Source organism: Lytechinus variegatus, chromosome 2 (assembly GCF_018143015.1).
Source record: "Lytechinus variegatus isolate NC3 chromosome 2, Lvar_3.0, whole genome shotgun sequence".
Classification (NCBI taxonomy): Eukaryota; Metazoa; Echinodermata; class Echinoidea; order Temnopleuroida; family Toxopneustidae; genus Lytechinus; species Lytechinus variegatus.
In genome coordinates, this window is record NC_054741.1 from 21,510,922 (window position 1) to 21,535,385 (window position 24,464).

General features: G+C 36.9%; 1 protein-coding gene across 1 annotated transcript in view; it reads right to left on the reverse strand.

Moving 5' to 3' along the window:
* The window catches only part of LOC121409687 (ATP-dependent DNA helicase Q4-like), a 35,563-nt gene extending 11,729 nt beyond the window's left edge, over positions 1 to 23,834 (reverse strand). Inside the window, exons 1-15 of the mRNA XM_041601595.1 lie at positions 23,731 to 23,834; positions 14,295 to 14,506; positions 13,039 to 13,142; positions 10,875 to 11,093; positions 8,775 to 10,029; positions 8,187 to 8,309; positions 7,381 to 7,608; positions 6,830 to 6,922; positions 4,862 to 5,070; positions 4,155 to 4,346; positions 3,435 to 3,617; positions 2,365 to 2,635; positions 1,513 to 1,775; positions 700 to 825; positions 213 to 321 (exon numbers count right to left, since the gene is read on the reverse strand). Of these exons, the coding sequence (XP_041457529.1) occupies positions 213 to 321; positions 700 to 825; positions 1,513 to 1,775; positions 2,365 to 2,635; positions 3,435 to 3,617; positions 4,155 to 4,346; positions 4,862 to 5,070; positions 6,830 to 6,922; positions 7,381 to 7,608; positions 8,187 to 8,309; positions 8,775 to 10,029; positions 10,875 to 11,093; positions 13,039 to 13,142; positions 14,295 to 14,430 (3,511 nt within the window). The 5' untranslated portion in view covers positions 14,431 to 14,506; positions 23,731 to 23,834. The remainder of the gene's footprint in view (positions 1 to 212; positions 322 to 699; positions 826 to 1,512; positions 1,776 to 2,364; positions 2,636 to 3,434; positions 3,618 to 4,154; positions 4,347 to 4,861; positions 5,071 to 6,829; positions 6,923 to 7,380; positions 7,609 to 8,186; positions 8,310 to 8,774; positions 10,030 to 10,874; positions 11,094 to 13,038; positions 13,143 to 14,294; positions 14,507 to 23,730) is intronic.
* Between the last annotated feature and the right edge of the window lie 630 nt (positions 23,835 to 24,464).

A 24,464-nucleotide genomic window follows, 5' to 3' on the forward strand; every position in this document is an offset into this window, starting at 1 on the left:
CATGGTAAGTTTGCCATCCGATGGTAACTCTGATCAATAACCAATCAGAATCAAGGATTCAAAGCAAGTGACCATTATGGTAACTTTTATTGAATGGGGCTCAGACAAGTTGAGAAGAATCCCAGCATTCACTACAAGGTAAACTAAATAGACTTCCATGTTATCGGTACCATCATTCAGACCTTCAAAGATAATCATGATAAAACATGTACCTTCTTCTTTTATATCCAGATCCTGTACTGTTGTCTCAACTGGCATGGAAGACGCATGTCCTGGACAGATATTTTGGGATGGCTCATCTGTAGGGTTTTCTTCATTGGCCTGTGCAAAATAATGATTTGAGCTCATCTCATTTATATTTTATATATCGTAGTAATAATGTTGGTGCTGAAGATTTATAATGCTACATACAGAAAGTGGTCTTAGAAAATCAAACAAAATGAAATCAACATGTTGTTGTCTATGGAGGATATTTCATAACATAATCAATCCTCTTTTTTTAATGTAGAAGGTTGAAAGTAAGGAGTTGTAAACCTGAGAATGATCACCCAATACAGTGTCTTCAGGTTGATGATAAAAGTAAAAATAATTAAATTGAAAATGGATTACAAAAAGATTGCATATGAAACAATTTAATCTATTCTGCAAGAATGGAATTTTAAATATGTGGTGTTCAGTTCTACAGGAACAAAGACATACCTGTTTTAGCTGATGAATCTGGTTGCATTTACAGGGTTTGAAGATCCTCTTGACTAATTTCTTGACAGTGAAACGATCCACAGAATTTCCAAAGGTATGTCTCTTCAGCTCCCATACATCACTCCCCTACAGAATAAAAAAACAATGGTCTCTACAGATCAGGGGGATGTATAAAAAATAGTGAAGTGTGACTTAGTACAAGCCTTTAGGAATTTCAGTCTGACTTTTAGTCACAATTAAATCGTTGTGATACACCCATCAAGAACATAAGAATAAGAAAGACTAAATCAAACCAACAAAGAAAGCTGTTGATTTACTTGGCTTCGAGCATCAATTTAGCAAATGTCATTGAATATGACTGAGCATATTCAGGACAATGGCCTGGCTGAGCCTCTACAGTCAGATTACAAGGAATAGCGCAGCACAGAAATAGAAATACTCAAGATTTAGACTGACATTCTCCAGTCTATTGACAACCAGAATGGGATGATGATGGTCCTACTTGACTTATCAGCTGCATTTTGTACAGCTGACCACACGGTTCTGTCGAATCATCTCCAAGACAACTTTGGGGTTGGAGGAATTGCCCTAGAACTTCTTAAATCTTATCAGAAAAACCAAAGTAGCCATATCCCTGTGTCTGGTCAGTTTTCAAGACTTCATACATTGTATCTCACAGCTTTATACGCCCTATATGTCACAACCTAAGAAGGTTTTGAATTCAGCAATAATACTGTCTTTAAAAGCATATAGAGGTGGAATATTATCAATATTATTGTCAATAACAAATTCTTTTTCATAGCGTTCACTCACAGTCTTATCAAGGAAGACATGGCAATGTGCCGGCAGCCCATCTCTCCCAGCTCTTCCTATCTCTTGAACAAAGCTCTCGAATGTCCTCGGCAGATTGAAATGAATCACGGCTCTCACATCGGCTTTGTCCAGCCCCATACCGAACGCCACAGTAGCAACCACTATGCGTAGGTTGCCGGACATGAAGCAGTTCTGAACTCTCCTGCGCTCTGCGGGGGACTTTCCAGCATGGTAGGCCTCGCAACTGTTCACTTCAAGTTTGGCTGAAAGAGAGCATCAAGATTGTAGCTATTTTCTATGTGATTCAATTTTATCTTTCAAGCATATTCAACTTAGAAATATTTTTATCGAATTTTTTACTCTATGAGCTAATATTGGTACATATTTTCAAGCCCCCCAAAAAACAACAACAAAAATATCTTCTACATACAAAGTCAAATCAAAACCATGAACAGAAACATCAGCACAGGAAGTCATTCATCCATACAGAGAACTATTACAAAGTCCAGTTTATCATCTGTATTTATAAATGTTGTTTTAAAAAGTTATCAGCGTAATGAGGGTCAATGTCTGGATACTTTATTTCTGGGATGATCGAAAGATTCCCATTCAATAACACCAAATCATCACAAATATTTAAGTCCTATTATATCAATGAATGTAGTCTCAAGCAAATATGTAAAAACAAATTTTTAGGTAAATTTCTTCAGATTGATGTGTAATATGTCCACACATACAATATCTGGGCGTGTTGCATTCAAGTAGTAAAAGGGCGATTTAGCCCCCAAAATGTCCAAAGTGGTCCCTGGGCATATCTGAGCATAATAGAGAAAATTCAAACATTAGTTTTACCTGGTTTCCTATTCTTCTTTGACTTTCTGATTTTCTTCTGATAGCTGCTCTTCTTGCATTCCTTCTTTTCAGCTTTCTTCTCCTCTTCCTCCCCTCCAATTTCCATCTTCTCCTCACCACCATCATCGTCATCATCGGAGTAGAAGGGTTCACTCTGCAGACAAGTTCTGATGAGAGATGCAATCCTCTCTGTCTCTTCTCGTCTAATACAGTATACTATGATAGACTTCAGTTTGCGGAATCTCTCACCTTTCAACAACTCGATCAAAGCCTGTGGATTAACAGTCATGGGTAGAAAAGTTTGTATTCATTTGCTCGACAATATTCTTCACAATAATATGGCTGTTTGTATTTAAACCACAACATTGACATAAACATCATTTAGCATCATACAAAATATTCAAAGGATACCAAGGGAAATATATATAAAGTGGGCTTTTACAATTACCACTAGAAATAAATATAGCACTTCCAAGCTGCAAAAAAGAACCCCAATAACCCCAATACACTGTAATTGGCTTCAAAACAAAATTAACTTGACATGTAATGAATAAAATGAGGAGAAATAGTGTCTGAACAGACTAGTACCTCCACTAAGATTAAGCCCTTAAGAGTCACATCTTTTTTCTAAATTCCTACAATATCTGTATGTAAAATAAATGGTTTATCAGGTAGATACCGAGAATAAAGAAATCATAAAGCAAGGGAGTTAAGTTGTTATGTAGGAATGATAATTTTTCTGTCTGAGAATTGCCTATGGACACTATCATGAGATCAAGAAGCATAGGTTGACCACAAAAAATAGTTTTTGTTGGATGACACAAGAATTGAGATGGAGGAAATATGGAAGATAATATATAAGATAGAAAGTGCTGGGCCATCATTTCACAAGGACTCAGATAATGTAAATAGGTATTTCTTTAATTTGAACTGCAAACAGAACTGGGTTCACTTTCGGAGACTGACCCTAAGACAGACGGGAGAGGAGGGCTTTTGCTGTTGCCATAAATGCATAACGAGCAGTAAGTAAGCAAGTAAGTACTAATTTGATCTTTAACAATCAGTTTTACCCTTTCTCTGTCAAGATCCTTAGAGGCCGAGAGCTGTAGGTTGTTAGGCACTGAACATCCCCTGATGACTGCTCCAGGTTGTTCAGCGATGCCAAGGTGGTGGGCGACACTGTCAGAGGTAGTCTTAGTGGCAGTAGCAGTCAGTGCCAAGATGCAGTGGACACCAAGTCTGTCCTTTAAAACCTACCAGTTAGATTAAAACAGATATTGTTGAGTGGTTTGTTGTTTTAATGACTGCTGGTGGGCCAGACTATCAGAGGTAGTCATAGTGGCAGCAGTAGTCAGTCAAAATGCAATGGACACCAAGTCTCTCCTTACCAGTTAGATTGAAATAAACAATGTTAGAAGAGTTAGTTCATTTTGATGGACTGGGGGTATCATGAGAGTTCCAGGGAAATGATGACTCCAAGTTCTTTCTATGTAACCTGGCAATGAGAAGTAGTGATTTATAAAAGCACATTAGAAGATCAAAATTATGAGACCACTGCTCTATCTAATGAGTGATTATACCTCTTCAATAATTTTTCCAATGAGAATAAGTATAAATGTTTAAGAAAAAAGCACTTTGTGCATGACTAGGATGAAAAGTATAATGGTGTCACAACTGTAGTAAATATACATGAAGCCTTATAACAAAGGTTTGATTCCTTCTGAGAGAATCTTTGCAAGCAAAACAGAAACTGTTTAAAATCTAAAAATAAAAATATCTATTGTTTTTACCTTGCAGAGCATTAGATAAGATGGTCTGAAGTTGTGACTCCATTCTGAGATGCAATGGGCTTCATCTACACATGCAAATGCAACAGGTGGCATTTTGGAGGGGTGAGGGAGGCAGTTTGTACCCCCTCCTACCACTGCTTCAGGTGATACCAGTAAGATCTGCACCTTCCCTGCCTCAATCTCAGCATGGACCTAGGAAAAAGGACAGAATTTAACTCCATCAAAGTTACCTGATCTTTGTCAAAGTGAAATTGAATACTGATGATGTATAAAAGTTTTGTATTCAGGTACTATCAAAGCACCTCAAATAGTGATGATATATACAAGTTTCTTATGTCGGCACAACCAAGCAAAACGGTCTCCAGTTTTGTCCATTGCCATGCAATAGAGTACCAAAGTGTGACGTCAGTGGCCATGGTGTCATGACGGGCTGGTTCTAAACAGAGTCGCACCTGACGATCTTCTGTACAAATTTTGGTTCAACTGAAAAAAAACATTCCCATAGCAGCCACTATCTCCTATGAGAAACATGCACTTTCATTCCAGGTTCTTTTGTTTAGAAACAGGCCGCCATGACACCATGGCAACTGAAGTCATCGCTTCTGTACTCTATAGTATGCTTATTGAAATACAATCAACCAATATCATTGTCATGTAAAATTATTCAGCACATTGTCAATATAACTACAGTTCCAAATAATATTTACCTTGTCTCTCTGTGGTTTGGTCATGTGACTATGCAGTCTAGCACCCTTGAGACAGCGAGGGAGCCCCAGTACTTGATCTTCCATAAGTGAAACGAGAGGAGAGATGACAAGGCAGATGGCTGGTTTTCGTTGGTTGTACATGTAGGCTGGTAACTGGTAGCATAAAGACTTCCCTGCTCCCGTTGATAGTACTACCAGTGTGGAAAGCCCTAATAAAAGATTTGTTATATCGAAATGAGGGAATCATAATATTAATCCTAATACTTTCAAAAGAGCCCCAGTAAATGATGATGATGAGGATGATGATAATACCAGGAATTATGATAATGGTAATAACAGTAATAACACTAAAAATAATAACAATAATTAATAATAACAATAGTTAGATTTATATAGTGATTTTTTTGTCTAAGGATACAATGCAATGGAGCAGCTGCAAATATATTTTAATAATAATCATGAACATAACATTTGGGTGCTTACAAAGAACTCATATCCATCAAATATGGGATTCTTGGTATTACCATAGCTTTTAGCCCAACTGCCAATAAGCCACTAGAGTATTTCAAAAAATAAGTTCCTGCCGGATACCCATTTACTTCACAGATTGGTCAGGAATGGCAAATGCAAAGCAACTTTTTGTGAAAGGACAGAAGAGTCAGAGGATTAATTAAACCCCAAACTTTGTAATCTAAAATCAGGAGACATGACCACTACACCCTGACACCTCATACTGAGGAAAACAATTTACCAATTTTAGGGGCTAAACTGCCCAAGTTCATTCATAACTAGAGATGCTCGGCGGGTCGCGCAGCTGAGCACATGTATCCCCCGAACCCCGATAGAGCTCACACAAAAATTTGACAAATAAATACTGGCGACAATGACCCTGGCCACATTTTGCCTGTGGGTACCAAATTTGATGACAATAATATGACATAGCAGCGTGACTGCAGAACCTAAAGTATTGTCCAGTATCACCTGTTGGGGAATAAAATTATAGAGTAATCTGGATATATTTTGTAAACCTAACCCTAAGACCCCCCATCAAATATGATAGGCATCTTCACTTCACCTTCTAATATTGTTTTGTTGAAAAGTGACTTACAATTGTGGAGTTAGGTGTCATAAGAGTCTTGGATGTAAACTTTAACTTTGACCCGAAAATGACATTTGACCTTACCATGTGACCTCAGACTGTAGCATAATATGCAGGTCCCCCAAGTCTATCTACCATCCAAGTTTGGTTGATAAGCGACTTACGGTTGCGAAGTTAGGTGTCATAAGAGAGTCTTGGATGTAAACTGTAACGTTGACCTGAAAATGACCTTTGACCTTACCATGTGACCTCCGACTGCAGCATAACATGCAGGTCCCCAAAGTCCATCTACCATCCGAGTTTGGTTGAAAAGTGACTTACGGTTGCGGAGTTAGGTGTCAGAAGAGTCTTGCATGTAAAACTTAACGTTGACCTGAAAATGACCTTTGACCTTACCATGTGACCTCAGACTGCAGCATAAGATGCAGGTCTATCTACCATCCAAGTTTGGTTGAAAAGTGACTTATGGTTGCGGAGTTAGGTGTCATAAGAGTCTTGCATGTAAACTTTAACGTTGACCTGAAAATGACCTTTGACCTTACCATGTGAACTCTGACTGCAGCATAACATTCAGGTCTCCCAAGTCCATCTACCATCCAAGTTTGGTTGAAAAGCGACATACGGTTGTGGAGTTATGTGTCATTACAGGTTTGTGACGGACGGACGCCGGACGACATTTGGATTCCTAAGTCTCGCCTTCACCTCTGGTGGGCGAGACAAAAAGGGAAAAAAAACTAATTTGGGTTGACATCCAGGTTAAGTTCATGTTCCTGTTGCTGAATATTAAAGATTACTGACTGAAATCGCAAGTACTGTAAAATGCCTCTGTTGCCTTAAATTGCTCTCACTAAAAAATCGAGCCATCTTACCTGATAATATTCTCATGATAGCTTCTTCCTGACCAGGTCTAAACGTCTCATAACCCATCTTATTCAATGCGGTAAACACAGCCTTTGGAGTTGCTGGAGATTGAAAAGAGAATATTTATACATTATCAATACAAATATGCTTAAAAAATAAACTAAAAAATTCAACATGAACCATACTTCAATGGAAGTAATTAAGATAAAAAACATACCTTTTTATTAGATAATTGGCAGAAAAACCACATGGGCATTTATTTATATTTTTTTTCCTCCATAATGTATAAAAACATTCAGAAAATCGCAAATATAAAAAAAATTGATAGAAGTGAAACTGAACATTCATGATAACATATCCATGTTGTTGCAAGATGAGATAATGTTCATTCCTTAAATGAGGAGACTATTTTTATGAAGCACATTTTAAGTTATTTCCATTGACAATTCTCCCTCGGCCAATGGAATACAAGGATTTGAATAGTTTACAAAAGATGCAAGTGAAAAACCAATGGCAAAATTATTTTGTGAAACCCTCCCTGGTGTCTCCTACTCCTTACCATCTGGAATGCCTTCTTCTGTTGGCTCAAACAATGGATCAATAGAACGTGAAGCAGTAGGATTCTCATAGATAGGTGTGGCGATGCTCAGAGGTTCAAACGTATCTCCTCTTCCTTCATCCGAGAGGTTTCCTGTAAGAGGAAAAGTGATAGAACATGAAGCCGTATGATTCTCATAGATAGGTGCGGCGTGGCTCGGAGGTTCAAACTTATCTCCTCTTCTTATGTCTAAGTGTTAAATGTACAAAGTGAAGCAATTTACATTTACCAACGTTGGACTTTCATCACTGATCACTTGAACACTTCTCTGTTCAATGTTACAGTAGCCTACAAGGCAGTAGAGGCAGATATACTATGCCTCTGTCTACTTGCATTAAAATAATACTTTGTACTGTTTGTGTGTATGAGTGTGAAGGCTTACAAATATGAAGTTCAGTTCTTGCTTCAAAAGGCTTGCTTCATTGAAAGCTTCAACAGTTCTATAACAACATTGTTAACTGTCCCTTCAAATAAATTTCAAAATACAATATTGTTAATCCTTTTATCATGATCTTCATCTACAATGACGCATATTGATGGAATTCATAAATCAATTAAATACAATATACATATGATCCTCTCAATACAAAATAAGCCACAATTTGTAATAAACTTTTGATGCACAAATACAACAGTAAAAATGGGAAAAATCTTTCTTATATTTAAAATAGTTATGTTCTGAAATGTAAGACCTTATCAAAGACACTAAAAAGGATGGCACCCTTGATTAGACTACGTCACCACCATCATCTCCTTTGGTAACCCACCTGGTTGAGGCTTGGCACCAACTGCAGCAAGAGCAGCTTCCTCAAGGGTAGGTAGAGGACCCATCACGGCCTCTGGATCCTCAGGTTCATCCTCACATTGCTTCTTCTTCATAGAGCCTTGTCCTATGTACCAGGATTCAAATGGCATAAAATTATATGGTTTTGGAATTAGGTCTGTTGATAAGTGATTAAAGAAAATCAACTATACATGTTACTCCTCAAAAGTGAAGGTCATATAAATACATGCTAAGTTGTAAATGAGTTTACCAAGCCTTAATTCAATGTTTTACGAGCAAGGCTGCTTTGATCTTACGCACATTTCCATATTACAGTACAAACAGGAAAAATAAAAACTTTAGGTCATGAGAGGGACACAGGTCAATCAGAAGGGCATCCAAGGCCTTTGTGGCCTTGGATTAATCTATGCCCTGGTTTAGTTGACTCACTGATGCCAGGTTCTACTGAATTTTTTACTGGCCAAAATCTTCAACATAACAAAGTAAACTTGTAAAACATTTAAATAAGGTCTTTCTACATAGATTGTAATTTTTTTCTCTGATAATGGACAAAAGATTGAAATAAACATACCTGTACATTTACTTGCCCAGTGACCAGTCCCTCCGCACTTGAAACACTTATCCGTTCCTTCACTCATTCCTCTGGGTTTGAATCCCTTCCTCCCTCTTCCTCCACCGCCCCTGTATGAACCACCTGCACCAGTCTTCTGCTTCCACATCATTCTTTTGTAAGCCTCTCCTCGCATCCCTTTCCCTTTCCTCCGGTAGCTCTTGGTGAGCATGTTCAGGCGCACAAAGTTCTCGTTTAGATTCCGTTTGGATGAGGAGATGGCACCTCCTGATGCTTTCGCTCTCTTCACACTCACCGGAGAATCTTCCTCGCCATCATTACCCTCATCCATCTTCTGTTCTTCTTTCTCTTCTCCATCATCAATCAACATCTCCTTCCTACCAGTTTTCCTTCTCTTGGACGGTGGGGCTGATGGAGAAACATTGACTCTCTTCTTCTGTCCTTCGCTCTTGCCTATATCATCTAAGCTATCTACCTTTTGGTGCAATTTGACATGGGATTCTTGATTGGATGATTCATCTTTGGAGATTCTATCATTCACATCTGAAGCATCATTACTACTCCCAGACTCCCCTGTAGCTCTTTCTTTCCTTGACACACTTTCCATGAATTGATCTGATATTGTATCTGATGTCTCCTTTGATGAGCTGTGTTCAGCTAGAGATGAACAACTTGAAACATCCTTCTTCTTTACAATACATGTGAATCCATCAGTCCTATCTGATGCTGGATGCATATTTTGTGAAGGTTGGTTCTGCTTCTCTGGACTACATCTGATGATATCTGCCTCAAGATCATCAGCACGTTCCCTTACACTAGTCCTGGTTTTCCTGGGACATCTTTTACCATTAGATACTGGGTTCCCAGTCACTTCCATGTTATCATTTAGCTTAGACTTCTCACTCATATCCATGTCATCTTGCAATGGCACAATCTCATTCTCCTTCTCACATTTCTTGAGCCAGTCTTCCTGTAACGAGTGGTTCCTGGTCTTCGGAAGTCTTGGTCCAACCGCCCGAGCCGTGTGTACCGTAGTCCTTCCTGCCATGCAAGATCCAAGCCTGATGGATTTTGAACTGAGTTTGGTTCCAAAGAATTCCAAGACCGGTGCAGGTCCTCCATGGTCTCCAGACTGGTTATGAATGGAAGATGCTTGCTTGGAGGAATCAAATTCTTTTGGATCAGACGTCTCATCTTTTGACCAGAAGCTTTGCTTTTTGGCATTGATCTTTCCTTGTCTTGGACCACACGACAGCTGTGTAGTAGTAATATGAATAATAGCAATAATAAACATATATAAATATTTGCGCTATGTTAGTATCCATCACAAGTATATGCTCATGGTGCAGTGTAGAGCCATATATTAGGAAGATAGTTGATGAGAGTTTTTTTTCGAAAAATCTGTCCCTATAGCCAGGTTTTTGGTGAGTGTTTGAAAGTACTAAGTAAATTCCAGATGTCATGTTGAATTTCATTCTAAATCAAGCAAGGGTATCTCATCATCATTACCAATGTATTAGATAAATTCATTCTACTATTCTTTCTAGACAGACAATTGCATGGTGATATACTGATGAGAGAGAGGGGGGGGGTTTATAGCACTAGTAGTCATCATGTTGGTATAAAATAGCTATAGTATCATAATAATTTATAAGGAGAGAATAAAATCCTTTGGTTCATCTGCATAACTGGTATTGACATTCTTACATGGACAGGTGCCGATACGGAGAATAATCTGTAAATTTAGAATGCTACAAGTTATGATTAAGCACACCGTGTCCTCTGGAGAAAACAAAAACAATGATTCTGTCCAAAATTCTATGTTTTAGCTTGACAGCCATTATGAGAACCATCCAAAGGGTGAATAAATTAAACATCTTCTCATGAGCTTACTCAATCAAAACAACATATTTTTCTTTTTTTCCCGATGAAGAGAAGTAATATATTGTATTAAGTATTAAGATTGATTTCTTCAGATATATCTGACTTGCAATCATTTATAGGTTTCCTGCAACACTCCCTACAGATCCACAAATCAAGCCTACAAACTTCTGCATAGGCAGCCAAGAACCATGTTGACTTGGTCACATGACCACTCACCTGACTGTATGAGTTGCTATTATTGAAGAGTTTCTTACTGTACATCTTCAGGGCCGCATCTGAGTTTTCCACCTTCTTTTCAGTTCCCTTATTATCCTCTTCCGGTTGATTCTTTTTGGTTTTATTCAGGTGCGCTCCCCAAACATCTTCACATGTAGAATCTGCACTACTGTCCAGATTCTCTCCCGACTTGTCCTTTTTGTTGTTCATGGAGGTGTCCTGGACATATAATAGGATTAGTGTTGTATGAAGTGCAATCATTGTGAGGAATATGGAAGAGGGGCCCATTTCATAAAGGACTTGCAACTGTTGTAACTTTGCCATAATGGCAACTACCATGGTAACAGGACTCAGCAGCCAATCAGAATCAAGGTTTCCATGGTAGTTACTGTAATGGCTAAGTTACAAACAGTTGCAAGTCCTTTATGAAGCGGGTCCCAGGTGCTTAATCAAACACATTCAAGATCAATGGTTTCAAAGAGCACAAGCTGCATAAAATTCAGAATGAGTTTGATGGGGGCATGGAAGGTTAATTCACTGTCACTAACATTATCAAAACATTACATAGCTGAAACATTGTGTTGGTTGGAATGGAGTCATTAAAAGGGAAGTTTACCCTGATTACCTGATGAAAAGTTTGTTGTGGAAATACCAGAAAAAAAAATTATAAAAATATTGGTGAAGGTTTGAGGAAAATCCATCAAAGATTAAAAAGTTATTAGAATTTGAAGTTTTTGATTTGTGACATCATACACGAGCCGCCACCCCATATCTTATACAATATAAAATGCAGAGATTTCAATTGTTCAATGGCTCACGATGACTAAATATTTTCTTCTTTCAGGAGCGGGTGCGAAATGATTTGTCTTTTGAAATACTGAAGGTACAATATAAACATTTACAATGTTTTGAGAAAATGGCATTTCCTTGATTTCTTTTTTAATTAATGATACAGGGAAAGTTGCTTGCATATGATATCACAAATAAAAATATTACAATTCTAAAAACTTTTAAAACTTTGAATTTACCTCCACCTTCAGCAATATTTTTCATTATTTTATTCTGCTATTTGTACAATAAACTTTTCAGGGTGAACTTCCCCTTTAATCACTACAATTTAGACAAGAGGAACTACATGTACATTACAGACATTAGGTGGTTTCAGACCGCCTCGAAGTTCGCCAGTTCCAGGTATTCTCTGATCGGGAAATTTACCCCGATCAGAAAATACCAGGTATTTTGGTAATGTGAAAGCAAACTACGCGTAATTTCCCCGAAAGAAAATACCCGCTAAATAGTAGGTACTTGGCGAAATTACGAGAACTTTCATGGGGATTTTTCCAAGGTCGCAGGTATTTTGGCGATGTGAAAGCAAATTACGGGAACTTTTAGCCCAGCGTGTCGTTGGGCGCGGCGGCGTGGGTGGCTGCTGGGCTAGTGATTTTGAATCTCGCGCCTTGCCTTCTTATCAGACCATACTGCGCATGCTCGTAACTTCGGGAACTTATCCCGAAGGATGTGTTTCGGGGCGGTGTGAATGCAGGAATAATTAACGGGTATTTTCTAGCCTTAAAAAGTTCTCGTAATTTAACGGGGATTCATGTGATCGAGGCGGTTTGAAACCACCTACTAATGCAAACCTACCCCCCTCCCCAGACCATGCTGAAAATAAGTACAACATCTTTTATTCACATCAAGGGATGGTTTATCAAATTTTGAGGTCACATTGGGGAACTTAAACCCTATGGCCCGTATTCTAATGTCAGGTTTAACTTAGACCATGGTCTAACTCTGTGCTAAAATTATGGGAAGCCAGAAGTGTCAGAATTTTTATTAAATTGTATGTTTCTTATGTTTACTGTGCTCTTTCCTGATTCATCGATGGTGAAGACAATCATCTATATATACTTCCTAGACAATTATGAATGATTTGAGAGCCAAATGAGCTGAAATATGATATCTCTACCGTTAGTGAATTATGTAACAATTGGCTATTCATACTTAAACCACAACTTTAAACCCAAGTTTAAGTTAAACCTGACTTCAGGATACAGGCCTGTTAGTTAACATTTGTTTATAATATATAATCACCACACACTGCTATGGGATGTCTGTAATCTAAGAGTGATGATAATTTTCATGAAAAAAGACTCAATGAACTTACGCGAGTGTGACTTGTATCATGGCTGGATCTTTTCCCATCATCCTGACTGATACTGCTGCCACACTTTTGAAGTTTCTTCAACTTGTTATACTTGCTATACAAATCTAGAAATACAAGAGAATGTAATCACTGAAGGATAATTGATTTCATACCTATATAGTGTGACATCATCAATTTTCACTTTTTGCACATACATGTAGATCAGCGTTTTTTTTTATACCAAATTTTGGTAGAGCATGATGAAAAAACCCACAACCCAAATTTGGTGGGAATCGGTCCATGGGACCCCAAGATATGACCTCATGAATACATAATCAGCCCCATTGAAGTCAATTTATATGGCCTGCATGGTGTTTCATAAAGCTGTTCATAAGTTAAGAACGACTGGTGATCCTTTCTTACGTGCGTAACCAACGCTAGTGAATATACCATTTATCACAATAAAGGATCACCAGTCGTTCTTAAAGTCGCTCTTAACTTACAAACAGCTTTATGAAACGGCCCCCTGGTTCCTAACATTTAGAACCAGGCCAATAATACACTGACTTCAATGGCACTAATTATGTATTCATCTGGTTAATATCTAAGGCCCCCATGGACCGATTCCCACCAAATTTTGGTAGAGGGTGTTTTTCACCATGCTCTACCAAAATATGGTATCAAAAATGCTGAAATGCTAAAAAAGGTTTTTAGTGACGTCATCACTTCGGTACTCTATAAAATGGAAATAAAATTGGGTATTCATATCAAATGATTCATTTCAGAGACATGAACTTATGTCAAATGTGGTATGGTATCAAACAGTATTATTAACCCTAAACTGCATTAAATTTCAAACCTTTAAACCACTCAGGTAGTCAGAGGAAAAATAACCTAAATAGAATGACAGTTAATTTGTCTAACATTTTACATTTGAAAATAATTAAATGTAATTTTGAATTGTGGAGCTGGAGAGCTGCAAATTGTAATCCAGTAATCTATAAAATACTTTACAAATTGAATAAAAGCATTGACAGTTCGTCTTCTTCTTTTTTTGCTTTGTTATAATTTCTTAATATTTTCTTGAATAAAACTCTAGTCTTTCTTCTTGCACTTCCATCATTTCCATCATTTTTTTTACCAACAAAAAACGATCATATATGAACAAAATTTTGGGCGCAATAAGAAGACAGCATTACAATTTGCCCAAAATATATTAACATTATTCTTTGGACAAAGGGAATACTTCCCCAATTTAGATTATACTTTGAATTTACCTTGAATATTCTGTGGAGCTGACACCATGTCATCTCGGCCTGGTTTGCGGTTGTGACTCTCTTTGAAGCCATTCTCCCAGACTTTCAGAGCCTTCTTGATTTCAAAAATCTCACAGCCATCACTGGATGAAGTCATAGTAATGGTAATCTATTGACCCGGTGACAAATTTAGGGCACTTTTTCTTTTGTCTTTTGAATGAATCTGATCCAATCTGTGGGAAGAACATTAAATGATGCATATTAAAGTAGACCTAATGCATGAAATATCGTGTGATAAACTGGGGAAGACTCTCTTGAAATATATGCATAAATTAGCATATTTGATGAGTTTCAAAATTCTGTGTTGAAATTTTGTATCCACACCTAGAGCTATCATATAAAGCAAACAAATTTGAAATTGATCAAAAAATGAAGGAGAAAGGGCATTTTTTGTGATTTAGGAATAAATTTTGCATAAATTAGCATAAATAATTTTCTAGTAAAAATTTTGAAAATTCTGTGTGGAAATCTGGTGACCCTCATGTAGCTCTACCAGATGGATGAAATAAAAAATCAAAATTGGTCAACAAATAAAGAAGGAGAAGCATTTTGGGGGGAATTTTGAAAAATGTGCATAAATTAGCATATTTAATGAGTTTCAAATTCTGTGTAGAAGTTTTGAATCCTCCACCTAATGCTTTATAGCAAACTGAATTGAAATCAGACTAGAAATGACGAAGAAGCATTTTGAAATTTGGTCAAAATATTATGAATAAATTTCACATAAATTAGCATAAATAATTTTCTAGTCAAAATTCAAATTTCTGTGTACAAGTTCGGTGATCCTCATACAGCTCTACCAGAAAAAAAAGATCAACAAATAAAGAAGAATCTAGGCATTTTTCTGTGATTTATTAATAAATTTTGCATAAATTAGCATAATTTTCTACTCAAAATGTCAAAATTCTGTGTAGAGGTTTAGTGAACCTCACGTGAAGTTCTACTGGATGGAAGAAAAAAATATAAAAATCAGTCAACGATTAACTCTTAATGCGTTCACCTGTAAACCCCCTGTGTGTTGCATTATGTTAGCAGTGATCCCCTCTCATTCACATTCGTGCCATGAATCACAGATTTCTAACAATAAACCTGGCCATGGTATTGTTTGTGAGGGGGTTTTATTGATTTTCTCCTCTCCTTTTTTTAATGAACTTCCTGGCTGTGATCAGGATGTATTGATTTTTGGGGATAACTCAACGATTCTGTAATTTGTAAACTGCGATAATCTGTCAAACGCTAAACTAATGTCGCACGCGCAATCGGTACACATGTATGGTATACAAAAACGCCAGGCTATACATTGTAGCTAGGCACGCACTGGGGCATGCAATTGTTCGAAAAACAATGGGACAGGGGACGTCTATGGGAAATGTGTGGTTGTGCAAAAATGCGAACGAAACACGCCTACGGATGTGCAATAATGCGAACGTAACGCATGAAGAGTTAAAGAAGAAGCATTTTACGACAATTTAAAAAATATGCAAAAATTAGCATACAAATTTTTCTAGTCAAAATTTCAAAATTCTGTATAGAAGTTTGGTGAACCTCATGTTCAAGCTCTATCAGAAGGAAGCAAAAAAAATCAAAAGAGGCATTTAGTAGAATCGCTCTACGTAAGAACGAGATATCGCTCAACTGCTTCACAAAGCCTATTTGGGCGATACGAATAATGGTCCTTGGAAAGACACCTCCAGACATGTCCTACGAATGCATGGTCTTCTTTGCACACCGCCCGCCACCGTCGGCATTGAGAGAAAAAGCCACACTGACATATCACCTTTAAACATTTTTTGGGGTTGCAAACTGATGCATTTTATCTGGGATGGCACCAGGTTATTTTTTATTTTTTATATGGGGGCTAGTTGTCATAAATTTCAGGTCATCTTTTTGCACGGCAAGACAACCAAACACGGATGTCATTTCAACTTCTTCGGGGGATTATGTCCAGGGGTAATGTAGGTCCAAATATTTTTTAAAATTTTTTTCTTTTATTCTCACTCCAACCTGTCCCCACCCCTTTTCCATTAAAAAAGGATTAAACTTGAAATATCGAGATAGGCAGTACTATCTCTCTGACCCCTCATGCTTTCTCATTATAGATAATTAAACATATTTCACCAAATTTCTTAAAAAGAAATGATGCAAGGTAAAAAATGTGTTTATATAACGTTCAGCAAAAAAACAAACATGATACAAAACTAAGATCTATGTTAAACATGCTAAACCATTTATTTATTTTTATTTCATTTTCATTCTAATTATAATTTTTTGCTGAGATTAATTTTAATCAATGAAAATTAATTGTTGGATTTGGACTAACAAAAAAAAAATCTGCAGTAACAAAATAGCTAATTGAATTTAAGATAGGGCCTACATATTAGGCCTATAGCTTACGAATCGCTCACAATCATTACAAATGAAGATAATGTGGGGTTGAAAATAAAATGATACAGTTTATGGGGGAAAATAAATGTTTAACTGAAAATGGGAATAACGGAAGCTCAATCACACATCAAACAGAAGCAAACGGAGAGAAGAGGGAACTTAACTCGAAAGACACGCAAACAAAATAGAACCTAACTCGATGAAGTCTGCACTGTTTATTTGCTGGGCTAATTTGCCTCAGCTAAACTCATAATGGCAATACAAAATTAGCATATATTTAAATTACACAAAATCAACCAATGAAAATTAAGAGAATGGAGGAGCCAACTGAAAGTGGAAAAGTCTAATTCATAAAAAAAAACCAATAAGAGATAGAGGATGGAGATGAATAAGATGTTGGGATGATTACATAATAAGAATGTTGAACAAAATCAGATGTGGGAATGTAATGAATGAACACATCTGAATAGGAAAGGAATGACAGGAGAAGTAGGTTGAAAGTCAAATGTAAATGGATGACAACAGAAGCATCAGGAATGTAAACAAAGCTGAACTAAATACCAAAGCTTGAACTGTGAATAACTAAACTATTAAAGGAGACAAAATGTCAAAATAGCAGTCCTACATAAACATCCTTCTTTCAAAAAAATTGTCCTCAATTTTAAGAATGAATCTAAGAAAAATAATAAAGACTTGTGTCCTACCAGAGTTTTTGTAACATGTATACATATAATTATCTTACAAGACAAAACTAAACTCATTTAGATGATAAATCAAATCTGACATCTGTATCCTACTTTTTTGGTGTTGTGTAGAATTATTTTACAAGCCATAACAAAGTAAAAAAACAATTTTATAAAACGGCTAGGTACTGAGATTTTTTTAACAGTCAAATCAAAAATTTGATAAGCAATTAGGTTAAAGAGTATTATCAAATAAAACCTTGAAATGGATCTTGTGCGATATTAGTCCCTTTTATGTCAAAACAAAAAAAAATTCAATTGAAAGATAATTCAAAGTATGAATTCTTCAGTTTGCTTGTCTCTGAATTGAATTGGAGATTTTAAAAAAAATTGTCAATTCTTGATGGTTTGAAGAACTTTAATTTTGAATTTTCAATTTAGTATAACTCTGAAAAATAAGTTTGAAGAATTTGATTTTGACTTTTGAACAAATTGAATTATATGAACCAATATACTCAGTGTTTATATACAATACAATACAAAACTTAAATGAGAGCACTACCTAGACAAATATGATATAATTATTAACTATTAAAAATGAGGTTAAAAATATACATTTGATCTTTTAGTTAAAACAAAAATGTTTTGGTGAAATGTCTAAAATGCATTTGATCATTTTTTTTTATAAGATATTTAGTATTTGGCTATTTCTGAAGATGGATTTTTTCCTCTCCAAAATTTAGTTAATTCAGGAAAAAGTGACAGATTGTATGGTTTCTTTTTTTTTTAACATAAAGATCAAATATATTTTCAGACGACAAAACAGTATTTCTGCAATAAATTTATATGAAATACGAAAACATTAAAATTAATTGCAACAAAAGTGAAATTCATAGATGGCATATCCATGATCATATGGAACACTAACCATGTATTTTAAAAGTGTGAGTACACATGATTTAAAAAAATTGTAGATCACAAGATCAAGAGTTATGAAATAATACAATTCATGACATATGATAATACGATAAAGATAATGGTGTACGTAAGTCAAAAGATGGTAATATTTTTGAAAAGTGACTTAGTCTGGAATACACCTTGCGATTTGATAGGTGGTTACCAAATTTTGTTTGTTGAAATGATGAGCAAAATTCTTTTTTTTTTTAATGTTTATTTTGGAATTATGATTTTTGGTTTAGGTTAGAATGAAAGATTGTAAAAATATAAAAATAAGGTGTTTTCAATTCAATCACTTTTCTTTTACATTTTGATTTTATAAAGAACATGGAATATAGTCAACCTGTTTCATGAAATCAAGTTGGATTATAGATTTTTGATTTCCAGTATATTTTTTTTTTTTAAATCTTCATACTTCACAAATTTTGTATCATAAAAATGGTTGAACCATGACTTCCAATTTAAACTGTAATCATAAAAGGACCTTATCGATTCCAAAATTTTCACACTGAAAAGTTTGTCCATAGCTATCAAAATTCTTGATGACGATTTGGAAATCTGGTCAGTATACAATTATAGAACAACTTTCTTTTATTTAAAAGAACTTTGAGATTTCAGTTTCTCAATTATTTGCATCAGAAGATGTTCACAAATTCAAAGTATATGTATTAGAGTCTCAAAACCTATTTGGCAGAGTTAATGTCCATTATGAAACAATATTCTTGACCTAGAAATATCTATCGTCTCTGTAAGGTGAATGATGTCTTGGAATATCATGGTAACTGTGACTGTCTCTTGGAGGTGAGTGTTCGCTGTATCCTCTTGGTGAATGATGATGAAGGTCCATTAGAGGCTCGTAGATAGCATCGCGGATGTCTGAAGGTGGTGAATGGCTGCTAAGGTCTCTTTCACGTAATGTTGGACCTCATTGGTACTAGGAGTGCTCTTGCATGGTAGCGATGATGTCTTGACGATTCGCTTGGTGGTGGGTGGTTGCGATAGTTTGTTGGTTGAGATCGGTTGTGATAGTGATGTGGAGATGGCTGGATTTGCTGGTTGAAATAGTGACTTTGGGGAGAGTGGTTGGAAGTGTCCTTTGGAGGCGAGTGGGGATGGCGTTTCTGTAGCGATGGGCAAGGTTGGCATCTTGGTGGTGAATGGTGTAGCTGGTCTTCTGGAGATGAAAAGCTATTCATACTGCTGCTTTGTGGTGTTGGCTGAGGAGTACGATGAACTCGTTGACGGGACCTCCTGCTTCTTTTGCGTTTAGCAGATGGTTCAAAGTTCTGTGACTTTGTGCAATTAATGAAGTCCTTGGTGAGTTCGGTTATTGCACATACTGCTTTCTGGATGACAGAAGATGGTGTTTGCTGAGCTATGGAGGAATTGGGGCTGACGTTGGTGGAATTTTGGCAGAGCTGGCAGGTGCTTGTGAAGTTGTGAATGTCTCTGAGCATGAATGGCCAAAACAGATTCTGAGACGTAATTTCAAGTGTTCTTTGCGAGCTGACATGACCTACTGATGGGTGTAGAGTTTGAAGAACATCAGACACGAGGCTGGAAGGAACAAGGAGCTGAAGAGTTTCGGTGATACGATCAGAGTCCATCTTTTTGCGGAACACGATGTTGTCTTGTACTACAAATCGAGGAAGCTGCCAGAGGTATCGGCGCATCTTCGGTTGAAAGTTCGAGATCTCTTTACTCTCAGGGATGATGTTGTTAACGATGAAATATTTTAGCGTAGAAATGTCTCTATCTTTGCATTGGCAATGTCGAATCTTTTCAGAGAGAGTTTCAAAGTCCATGGTTGGGTTGGAGAAGTCATGACTGTCCGTTTGTGTGGTGGCATTGACAAACTGACAGGTTCGTTGTGCTGAAGACTTGAATTCTTGCGTGTGGAGTTGTTCTTGTAGGCTGCAAACAAGCTTTTCTAGGCAGTCCACACGATCAAATAACTGAAGGACATTACTGTTCATATCAATGAAATTTGTAGGTAAGTTATGTTGTCCTTCACGATAGCCAGGTAAGCTGGGAGAATCTGGCGTATACGGATGAAGTGGCATGATGAAAATGAACAATATTGGCTGAAGACTGAAAATAATAATCTGGGCAAAATGGGAGAGTCTCTAAAATTGATAGAGTCTCTAGATGAGGCAGTAGCAGACGAAAATGAGAAGTTCAAATGTGTTGATAAACAGTTATAAACTGAAGTTCACAAAATAACTTAGTGCTGTAAACAGGAGTATTTATACGTCCTTGTAGCAGATTACACTCACCGAAGTAAAGTAGATTCTAGCTGACGTTAAATAAATAGTCTGTAATTACAGAAGAAGTTGAATCTCCGGATTGCAAAAATTGTAGATGGTAGACTGGAGCAAACAGGAACAGAAGGCAGGAACGGAAGGCTTGAAGAATGCTTGGAGAAGGGCGTGGCGAAATTCGACCGACGCTGCCACCAGTTGTGGGGTTGAAAATAAAATGATACAGTTTATGGGGGGGAAAATAAATGTTTAACTGAAAATGGGAATAACGGAAGCTCAATCACACATCAAACAGAAGCAAACGGAGAGAAGAGGGAACTTAACTCGAAAGACACGGGAACAAAAATAGAACCTAACTCGATGAAGTCTGGTAGTGCACTGTTTATTTGCTGGGCTAATTTGCCTCAGCTAAACTCATAATGGCAATACAAAATTAGCATATATTTAAATTACACAAAATCAACCAATGAAAATTAAGAGAATGGAGGAGCCAACTGAAAGTGGAAAAGTCTAATTCATAAAAAAAACCAATAAGAGATAGAGGATGGAGATGAATAAGATGTTGGGATGATTACATAATAAGAATGTTGAACAAAAGAATCAGATGTGGGAATGTAATGAATGAACACATCTGAATAGGAAAGGAATGACAGGAGAAGTAGGTTGAAAGTCAAATGTAAATGGATGACAACAGAAGCATCAGGAATGTAAACAAAGCTGAACTAAATACCAAAGCTTGAACTGTAAATAACTAAACTATTAAAAGAGACAAAATGTCAAAATAGCAGTCCTACAATAACTTCAAAGAAAGATTATGGAAAGTCCATATGAAGAGGCGCATTTTAAATCGTAGGGTAGGCCCCTTTCGGCCCCTATGTCATATGTTAAAGCGATGTAGTCTCTACACCTTAACTTTAAAATGTTGAACATATATATTTCTTATATTCTTCTATAAACTTCCATAAATTAAGTGATCAACTTTAAATATGACCAACGTTTATGATTGTTGTAATATTTAGCATTATTTCTGTAAATAGTATTTTTTCCATTGCGGATTGCACACCTTTTCTACCTTTTAATTATTATTGCAAAGCACTGCTTTATTTACTTGGACATGTTTGCAGCAATTTTCATATTTTCCTTGTCTTCGGTTACTCATCATGCAACTGAGGTATGTTTATACTCTAAACACTCACATTTGTATTTCTTGCGTTATATCTTACAAATAAAATAATTAGATTTTCCACATGCAGCCTCTCATATTTTCCTCTTTAGTCTCATACAATCAGACACTGTTGATTTTGTTTACTCCATTCAAACCCTATTTTTACCTAAACAACTAATATATTAATGCATAATTTGCAAAATTATCACTATATGTAAGTATTCTATAAAAATTCAGAATATTGAACTAATCCAATGTCGAAATTACTTAATTAATTCAATTTTATGTCGGACAATGGTCTCTTTCGTTGAAATATCAATGAAAGGTGTCCCTAAAAGGACATCGTGTTCTAAATAAGTGAAATAATGAAAATTTCGATTTCATCCAGTTATGTTTTGAATCTTTGATTTTTTTTTCTCTTTTTACCTCATAAAGTAAGCTCCATACATCAATTCTACAATCAGTAATAAATAAAACATTATTTGATCTCCTTTTATTGAAATATATGACTTAATGAAAAGCCGTCATTTCGAAATAAAAGGTTCAGGTGACGATGAACACTAAATATTTTCCCGATACTATCGATATCAAATGATGTTGCGGACTTGGAAGACAAAATTGCTGTCGTGAAACGGAAAGCGCTGATTTGTCGCCAATCTTCCTATCTCGGAAGAATGGTCCTACTCCTAGGACGTTCCTACGTATCGCTCATCTCGTCATACAACAGGCCCCAGGTGAAGATGAAGACTAAATTTATTTTCAATTGGGCAATATTATTAATCGCTAGAGGGTATTCATTTGTCTCGCAATCTACTATGGTCAACAAGGAAATTCGTGATGAACCTATTTAGTAATATTATTAATATCGATATTGTCACAGACTTGGTTGGAAGACAAAATTGCCTTCGTGAAACGGAAAGCGCGAAGCGCTGATTTGTCGCCAATCTTCCTATCTCGGAAGAATGGTCCAAGGACGTTTCTACGTATCACTCATCTCGTCATGTAACAGGCCCCAGGTGAAGACTAAATTTTTTACGATCAGTAGAGGCGCTGGTCAGAAAATTGAGAGCGTCCCAGTTTACAGGGACTGTCTCAGTTTATAAGGATTTCTTCACACAAGAAATATAGGAAAGTTCATTCACCTGTCAAGTGCCGACACCAATCAAGTGTGCTAGTCAATGTAAACATATCAGGTTTGATAACAAGATTATTGGAAGACGGTAAGTCATGAAAAATAGACGGTGAACTGGGGGGAATTGAGGTCACTGAATCTATTTTTAGCACTCTCAATTTCCGTAATTGCTGTCTTTGTCCCGTAGGGGGAAGTGAAAAAAAAAACGTCCCCATAATTTCATAAACAAGGACAGTCTCAATTTATCAAGACATGATTTGTCTTGGTTTATGAGGATATCCTTGTTTTCTGGGACAATCCCAATTTTTGGACCAGCGCCTCTACTGACGATAGGTATCGCTATCAAACGATGTCACAGACTTGGTTGGAGTCAAAATTGCCTTGGTGAAATGGAAAGCGCTGATTTGTCGCCAATCTTGGAAGAATGGTCCAAGAACATTCCTACGTATCGCTCATCTCGTCATGGAGGCCCTGGCCTGCCTGGTTTATGTTAGGCTCCGACCCGCTTCGAAGTTCGAGTTTCGCGGGCCGGAGCTCTCTGCCTCCGAGTATATTACCGGCTAGCGGAGGGACGCTGGATCTCGATCGGGAAAGATGCGGCCAAGCACCATACCGGTACCACGTCCACGGGCACGGACTTGGCACTAGCGCCTAATTCTACAACTACAAAATACGGAACGAAGCGAAGGCCACTAGCCGGGATTTTTTTTAAATCATGAAATACACTAAAATTTGGTAGCGATGGGGATGTATACCATTACACATGTTAAAAGCTCAAATTTTATTTCCATAAATGATTGATTTAGACTCTTACCTGTCAAGCTGAGCTGAGTACGAGATGTATATTATTGACATCTTTATCAGTCTATGGACTCTGAGTCAAGTCTAAGCTAAATAGTCGTCTGCCAATCAATTTTCGCGCGGGACGTGAACTGAACAAAGAGCTAGCTATATTAGAATCAAAACAATTGCACGAGTACAGTGTCTCTGAGAAAAGAAAAGAAAAAAGTACCGAGGAGGAGAGCAGGATAAATGAGGGCAGGCGCGTAAAAAGAAAAAAAAAGAGGAAAGGGAGGAAAAGAAAAAGTGAAAGGAGAAAAGAGAAGAAAGGTATGCTGTGTTGTTTTTCCTTCTTTTCTTTTCAAAAGAATAAAAACCTAAACGAAACGTTGATCTTCTCTCTCCGTGCGGGAAAATATCAAAATCGCAGTTCCCTTTTGTTTCCCACATCCTTTTCTTCCCAGTTGTGGGAATCGTATATTCTTGCTAGAAGTTATAAATTATACATGGGTGTAAAGAGTGTGAAAAATACATTTTTTAAAAAATTGCATTGACACAAAATGTCGGCTCTCCTGTCGGCTCGGGGGGGGGATGGCACGTGCTCCCAGTCCCCCCCCCCCCCCGTAGCTACGGCACTGGTCATAAAGGGGGGGGGGGGGGTTTTTTTTACTTTGGTGTAATATTCTGGGCAATGTTATGTGTGATCCTTAACAAGAATTATATGTAACTAGATTGTCATACTGCGAACGCCAAGAGCGAGCAGAAATT